The sequence below is a fragment of the Macaca thibetana genome, chromosome 5 (genome assembly GCF_024542745.1).
Source record: "Macaca thibetana thibetana isolate TM-01 chromosome 5, ASM2454274v1, whole genome shotgun sequence".
NCBI classification, from domain to species: Eukaryota; Metazoa; Chordata; class Mammalia; order Primates; family Cercopithecidae; genus Macaca; species Macaca thibetana.
The window spans coordinates 144,295,382-144,302,751 of record NC_065582.1 but is presented as its reverse complement, the minus strand read 5'-3'; the positions used below and the strand labels follow the sequence as shown (position 1 = coordinate 144,302,751).

Genomic DNA, 7,370 nt, shown 5'->3' with positions numbered 1-7,370 from the left:
ATATCACTGCCTCCCCACAACCCCTCGCCCAGGCAAACTCCTGGAGCTGATTGTTGTAATGGTTTTAAAGGCGCTTAGGACCAGGACCTAGATCTGAAGCATGGTGCATAGTTGTTTACTGTTCACACAAGTCAGATCTATGAAGGATCAAGTAATTTGGAGGTTTGGTTACTTTCCATTAGTAAATATCATCCAACTAAATTTGGGTAAAATGCCCTCTAAATAAGTCAAGTAGACAGGAGCTTTGAATGAGGGAATTAATTATAGCTGGTGTCTTAAGGAAAAGAATCCCACTGTGGCACGGAGAATGTAATTAATAGGAGGTAAGTGCCAACAAATCACTCCTTAAAATATTAATGCTATCAAAGAACAGCTGGATAATGAGAGAAACTTGACCCTTGGGGGACTAGCAAAGGTTGCTGCTGCTGCAGAACTTTATGCAGTTATGACGTAATGAAATTCCTCTAAATTTTAACAAAAACTAATATTAAAAGGTGTGGTTCTGGGAAAGTTATTAGCAGTAAACATGTCATAATTTTTATCATCTTATTATAATCATTATGTCTCATTTTTGCTGTGTTTCTAAGTGACATTTTCCCGTAATTGCTCAGGATATATACACAATTGAAACAACACTCCTAAAAAAAAACTAGATTTAAAAAAAAGGTTAAGCCCGACAAGAACTTTTTTTTTTGGTAAATAAAACACCCAATATCTAAGAAATTTCTGCAAAACAATTTCCCATATGCTTAAACTATTTAACGAAACCAAGACAAAAACTGTTTCATTGTTTGTTATTGAAAGCTCCAACTTAATTTGTTTTTACTTAATAGCTTTGTATTGTCCTAAGAAATATGTAATTCCAAGAGAGCAATAAAGTTAAATATTTACACAGTCCCACTTAACGTGTGAAATGTTGGACATGTATTTTCAACAGCCTCATAACTAAATGCTAATCCCAATACCTAAAATTAGAAATCAGAAGTAATTATTTAATTGGAGTATACTTTAACTTAGATCAGAAAAAAAAAAAAAAAAGAAGTCGTTTTAATAGGAGATGTTTTTTTTAAAGTTTCTCTAGAATCGGCTCGGTTCATCAGGAAGCTGCGAACGAAATTAATGCGTTTGACCGCGCACCTTGTGTCGCTGGAGCTGAGAACACTTTGTTCCTTTTGTTTCACTCAACTTGCCGACATCTAACTCAGGGACACGGGTATGCAGCGTGTTTGACAAATAAGCCGAGATACGCCGAACATATTCACACATACCAATAGATAATTGGAAGTTCAGGATGCAGTCAAAATAAAGGCTTGCGTTTGACCCAGGTTTCACATAACACCAGTTCCATAAGGCACTTACGCCGCTAACGGAGCAGTGCCCCTGAAAATAGCCCACAGGGGACACATCATTTAAATAAATGTGTTTCTTTCCCTGAACAGAAGTTCAGTTCTGCTCAATTATCATTAATTTTGCTCCTTTATTTCCTTTGCGGGCATGAACGGAGAAGTCGTGCTCTTTGAGGTTTTGCGAGCTGGCCTTGGCTGGCAGAGGTGACCGGCAATCCTTCACACGGCGGAAAAAGTGCGAGTGTGTGTGTACTTGTGAAAACGTGTTGTTCCTCCCAGAAAAAGTGGAAACGTAGGTGGAAAGCTCAGTGCGCATGTTGGCGACACCTAAAAACGATGTTCTCGGTCCTGAACCTATAGAAGTGGTATCCCAGGGACGAGTCTGAGTCTGTGAGACAGGGCACAGATGATTTGACAAACTTCAATGACTGCACCGCATTCGTGCATTAACTCCTTTGAAAAGTAAATCCAGCGTCTCCACTCGCGCGCCCACGTGCGTGGATAAACGCGGGAATTCGGCTGCCCTCAACGTCACTCTGCAGACATTTCCGGGCTGTGAGAGAGTTGGGGTGTGCGGCGGGGGAGGGGAGGGTCTGATATCTTCAGGTTGAGAGTCAAGTCCTGGGGGAGCGGCATGGGCGGGGGTGGCGGGGGAGAGGCGGAGGATGGAGCGCGAACCAGAAAGCGCAGAGGACCCTCGGCCCGCGCCGCACCCGCTGTGATTAGCTCCAGCGGCGCGACCCGGGAAGGCGGACTCTTTCTTAACCCTGGTTGTCTCCTCCTCCCTCTTCCTTTTTAAAGGACGCCTTGCGGGCAGAGCTGTCAGCAATCCCGCTGCCATTTGTACTTGGCCGCGGCGGAGCTGACTCCTGCTCCTGTGACAGATAGGGGCGGGGGCTGAGCGGCCGCCTGTCCGGGGTACTCGCACGTGGGGAACAAATTCTTTTCTTCCGGCTCCTCTCGGGACCCGACGATCGCCACAAGTTGGGACTCTGTGCGGCGCTGGAGTTGGCAGCCCCGGGCGCGATGGCTCCCTTGAGGAATGGGGAGGGAGGTGGCCGGGGGGTTGGCGCGCTCCTCGCGCGGGGAGCGCTATGAGCCGGGTAAAGGGCGGCAGCGACAGCCCCAGCAACTGCCTCTGCCGGCGCCTCCCGCGGGCCCTCGCCAACTCGCCCCGCGCACCATGCTGACTCCCGGCCTGCGGAACTCGTAGTGCAGCCCCTGTCGCCTCCCCGGTCCCTGCTATCCCACGCAGGACTGGCTTCGGCCGCTGGGGCCAGCCGCTTGCGACGTGTCCCTGGGGAGGCGGAATCCCTGTGCGCCCTGAGCCGGGGCTCAGCCCTTCGCTTTCCAGCTGCGTCCTGCTCCGGGCCGCCCAGGGAGCCCAGTGGCGATGGGGGCACTGCTGGCGCTTTGCCTTCTCCTTGGCTGGCTGCGCTGGGGCCCGGCGGGCGCCCAGCAGTCCGGAGAGTACTGCCACGGCTGGGTGGACGTGCAGGGCAACTACCACGAGGGCTTCCAGTGCCCAGAGGACTTCGACACGCTAGACGCTACCATCTGCTGCGGCTCCTGCGCGCTCCGCTACTGTTGCGCGGCGGCCGACGCCCGGCTGGAGCAAGGCGGCTGCACCAACGACCGCGGCGAGCTGGAGCACCCAGGCATCACCGCGCGTAAGTGCGGGGCCCTTGGGGACAGATCCCCGCCCGCCTAACGGCGGCGGCTGCACGTGTGCGCGGGAGGACGCACAGACCCAGGAAGGTCTGTGCGCCAAGGGGACGCGGCCGGGTGGGGGGAATCAAGGGATGAGTGGGTGGTCGTGTTTCAGATCGTGGTCCTCAATTTATTTGCAGTCCCGCTTCCCGCCACTTGCAGTCTCTGTGGGTCGGCCCAAGGGAAAGTTTGCCAGGAACAGTGAGGAGCGCGGGGCTTGTGCCTGGTGGCCCGGGGAAAGACAGCTGGAGCTCCCGGGAGAAGGGTAGTGCGGTTAAGTTAAGCCAGGGTAGACTTGGGTTTTGGTGGGGGGGGGGGAGGGGCGAGGGTGTCCCATTGCGCGCCCTTGTCACTTCGGGAGCTTCGGGAAGTGCCGAATGCAGGGAATCGCGACTCTTGTCGCGCGCTCAGTTGCAGGCCTTCAGGGCTAAGAAACTACAGTCACTTTTTTTTTTTTGTCCTATGATAGCGTTTCTAAGCCGCGGCCCCGTTCCGCAGACTTCCTTTCAATTCTCTGCATCGAATTACCCTCTCCGGCCCACCCACTATTGTCACGCCTTTCAGAAATGCCCAGGTCTTCGAGGTGGAGATTTAGAAACAAGGGTCGAAGGTGCTTCCCCGCCCCCTATTCTCACGTCGGAAAACACGGGTCAAATTTCCGTTCACTTCAGAGCGGAATAAATCACGACCGCAGCAAAGAAAATTTACACCTTGAAAAAAAGTTTTCCACCTGAATCGGAACATCAGGGAAACGCTTTAGAGCTTGAGGTGAGGGTTTTATGGCGGGGGAAACCGGAGAAGCGGGCGGAGCTGAGAGCGGGTGACACCCCAGGACTCCAGAGAGCCCAGGTCTGGAGCCGACAAGAGAAGGTCGCCGGCAAAGGGAGGAGACGCTGGAGAGATCATTAAAGGTTCCCCAACGACCCCTCCCCGCAAACTGATAACCCAGAGGACAGGGGAGTCTGCCCTCTATTAGTGCTGCACTAGAGGGTGAATGTTGGGGGTCAACATTTCCAAGCTAGAGGATTTGGGAAGTAGTTTCTGGAGAAAAGATGCTCAATGGAAAGTAGAGAAATCTAGGCCGTTCTGGCCTGTGAGAAAAATACAGACTCTTCCCCACGGCTTCACTCACTCACCCTGGGGGACCCAGCTGCCCTCTGGGAGTAAGGGCAATTGCCCAGTCTGCAGCAGGGGCTCCCTCTGCGCTCCCTGTTCGGCTCGGTTGCCAGAGGACAGCAGAAGGGACAGGCAGTCTCCACACTCACTGAGTCTGGGATCAGGCAAACCCTGATGGACCTTGGCTCTATCACCTGCCGGCCCTGTAACTTAGGCAAGTTAGTTAACTGCTCTGGATACCTCTTCTCAGTTCTAAAGTGGGCATACTGCTTTCAAAGGAGTTAAGTTGTTGGTGACCTGAGAGTGTATGAATACTGAAGCGCAGGGCTAAGTAAATGGTAGTTACTCACTTTGCCTTTTCTTGCACACTGGTGCTAGTAAACAGGGGAGAATGGGAGGGACACAGAAGAGCTTATGCCTAGGAGCCCACAAATAGTTGACAGTTACCTGTCCTCACTGGCTCTGTCTGTGGGAATGCACAAACTTCTCTGATCTATTTCCACATCTGGAAAATGGAGCTTATCATGTCCATCTCCCAGGGTCTCCATGAGACTTTAACCAGATAATGAATAAGAAAGAGCCGGGCACACAGTAGGGACTTAATCAATGCAGGTTTTCTTTCTTCTACCTGTAAGCTGGAGGCTGTGTCCTCGCACGGCTCTATCAGGGGAGATACCTGGAGAATTGCCCTAGGGGATGCCTCTGGGCTTGGAAATTTTATGTCTGCCTTGTAGAGGGAGAAGGAAATTGGAGTTTGCTCTGTTTGAGGGATTATTTTATAGAAAGTCGGGGCCGTGGACACCAAGAATTGCCTCGTGATCTATCTAAAGTTCAGTCTGACTTCCCAGACTTGGATGGGAATTGAGAGGCATGGCAGCTGGAGTGGGTATTCCAAATCTTTCCTGGAAAGAAGCAGCCAGAGCTGGCAATTTGTGGTATGGTAGGAGACACAGTAGATTGGGCCCTCTGTGAATTTCTTTATACTGTTCTTTCTGGAGTCTCACAAAATCCTGGGTCTGTGTGTAGAGGGGAATCTCCTTTAATAGGCCTGGCTCTCTTTGCTTACACTGGAGATTCTTGGATGGGAGATGGATTGCCAGCCTAAGAGAGGGGTCAGATCTCTTATTGCCTCACTGTGATCCAACTACTAAAACCTGCATTTAAACCCAGAATTATTGTAACCCCTAAAATTCACCCTTTCCCTCCAGTGCCTGAACAGGAGAACAGATTCCATTTTTTTTTTCTAACTTCCAGATGTGCAATATGATGGTTAATTGCTAACAGAGGCTACGGTATCTGTTGCTTGCTCCCTGCTAGGAGTAGCGAGAATATTACATCATCACAGTTTGCATTGCATTTTGCAGGTTACCATTAACAAGCTCTGAAAAACTGAGCTGACAACTGTGATAATACTGAGTCTGCCACCTCTCAACCCTCAGCTGCCCAAGCAGAGCTCAGAGTCTAGGAGATCCTCATCCGAGCATCTGTTTATGTCTGTTTTTGCCTTTTAGAGCCTGTCTACGTCCCCTTTCTCATCGTCGGCTCCATCTTCATTGCGTTCATCATCCTGGGCTCTGTAGTGGCTATTTATTGTTGCACCTGTTTGAGACCCAAGGAGCCCTCGCAGCAGCCAATCCGCTTCTCACTCCGCAGCTATCAGACAGAGACCTTACCCATGATCCTGACCTCCACCAGCCCCAGGGCACCCTCCCGGCAGTCCAGCACAGCCACGAGCTCCAGCTCCACAGGCGGCTCCATCCGCAGGTTCTCCTTTGCCAGGGCTGAGCCGAGCTGCCTGGTGCCCTCGCCGCCCCCGCCATACACCACAAGCCACTCAATCCACCTGGCTCAGCCATCTGGTTTCCTGGTGTCACCCCAGTATTTCGCTTACCCCCTCCAGCAGGAGCCCCCCCTGCCTGGGAAGAGCTGTCCAGACTTCAGTTCCAGTTGACACGCCCAGGCCATGAATCCACAAGTCAGTCAAATGGCAGACAGGTGGAGCCCTGCTGCCATTGCCACATGCAATTCTGAGAAAATTTCCCTTGTAACTGATCAGTGTCATGGAGGAGCATGCTCGGAAAACACAGCACCTTCTAATTTGAGAGTTCCTGGCTCCAATCACAGAATGGCTAAACCAGAGAACTGTTTTCTGGTTTTGCAAACATGTGATCATTACATTTCAATTTATGCTACTTTTATTCAAAACATGCAGCAGTTTGACTTTAAAGTTGCAAATTGGCTGAAAATGTTTTACTGGACATTCAGCTGTGCTGCTTAGAAAAAGGCCACATGTTTCTTTTTCATACAAGTTGTTTATTGAGTTATGATAGAAATATACTCATAAATAAGCAAAGAAAAATACCTAATTATAATTATCGAAGGTTCACTTAAAAAATTAACTATTAGGTAAACTTAAGGGGACAGTGAACAATCTGTTTATGATTTCGGGAGTAACCTAACCACGAATAATATTAGCATAATGAGAACATTTATTTTTTAAATAAATAACTAGATTTTGTTTAAAATAAGAGGTTTTTTCCAGAATACAAGGTTTCAATAACTACATGAGGAGTTTAAAGTTTTAAATATATACTCAGACATTCATTGTAACACAGAGTCTGTGTAAAATCATTTCCCCCACCCACTGGAGGGAGTATTTATTGCAGACATTTTGTTCAGCAACATTTAGTGTTTCTGTGAAAGTTGGACAGTTGGGGCTTAAAACATTTATTTGTAAAATGAGATATGTACAAATGTAAATATTTGTAATTTAATGTATTTACCACATTGACTGTACTAATTATTTAGTAGTCATACTGTAATTTTTATGTTAATAATTGTGGAGTTCAAAGTCTAGCTATTGGTATAATCATCTAATATTATATATATCTCCAGTGCCACTGAATTTGATGTCTGATGACTATATATTTGGGCATATATCTTGTTGGATTAGAATAAATAAAATACTTTATGTTTTCATGAACTCTATTGAAATTTTAAAGTGATTCGTTTTATCTCTTTAGCAATGTTTTTGCTATTCAATGAAATGAAATGTCTTTAACACATACTTCATATTTTAAATAAAAAAAATTCCGTATCAGGGCTCGTGAAAGCAGCAAAGGAAGTGAATTTTTATGGAGGTCTCAGTCTCCAGCCCTCCGATGGGTTATTTGGCCTGTGGAGAATTCATCATTGGGA

At 48.4% G+C, this 7,370-nt stretch overlaps 1 protein-coding gene across 1 annotated transcript; it reads left to right on the top strand.

Annotated features, from left to right (window-relative positions):
- Positions 1-2,057: 2,057 nt before the first annotated feature.
- On the top strand, positions 2,058-7,160 carry SHISA3 (shisa family member 3). The gene is made up of 2 exons (XM_050791506.1): positions 2,058-3,016; positions 5,684-7,160. Exons 1-2 carry the CDS (start codon positions 2,740-2,742, stop codon positions 6,121-6,123), a joined length of 717 nt encoding a protein of 238 aa, XP_050647463.1. The 5' UTR covers positions 2,058-2,739; the 3' UTR covers positions 6,124-7,160.
- The last annotated feature ends 210 nt before the right edge of the window (positions 7,161-7,370 follow it).

Bases quoted from the DNA above. Each gene is read 5' to 3' on its own strand.
- SHISA3 (XM_050791506.1), top strand. From the start codon at position 2,740: ATGGGGGCACTGCTGGCGCTTTGCCTTCTCCTTGGCTGGCTGCGCTGG. The intron at 3,017-5,683 runs GTAAGTGCGGGG...TTTGCCTTTTAG, and splicing joins GCACCCAGGCATCACCGCGC to AGCCTGTCTACGTCCCCTTT.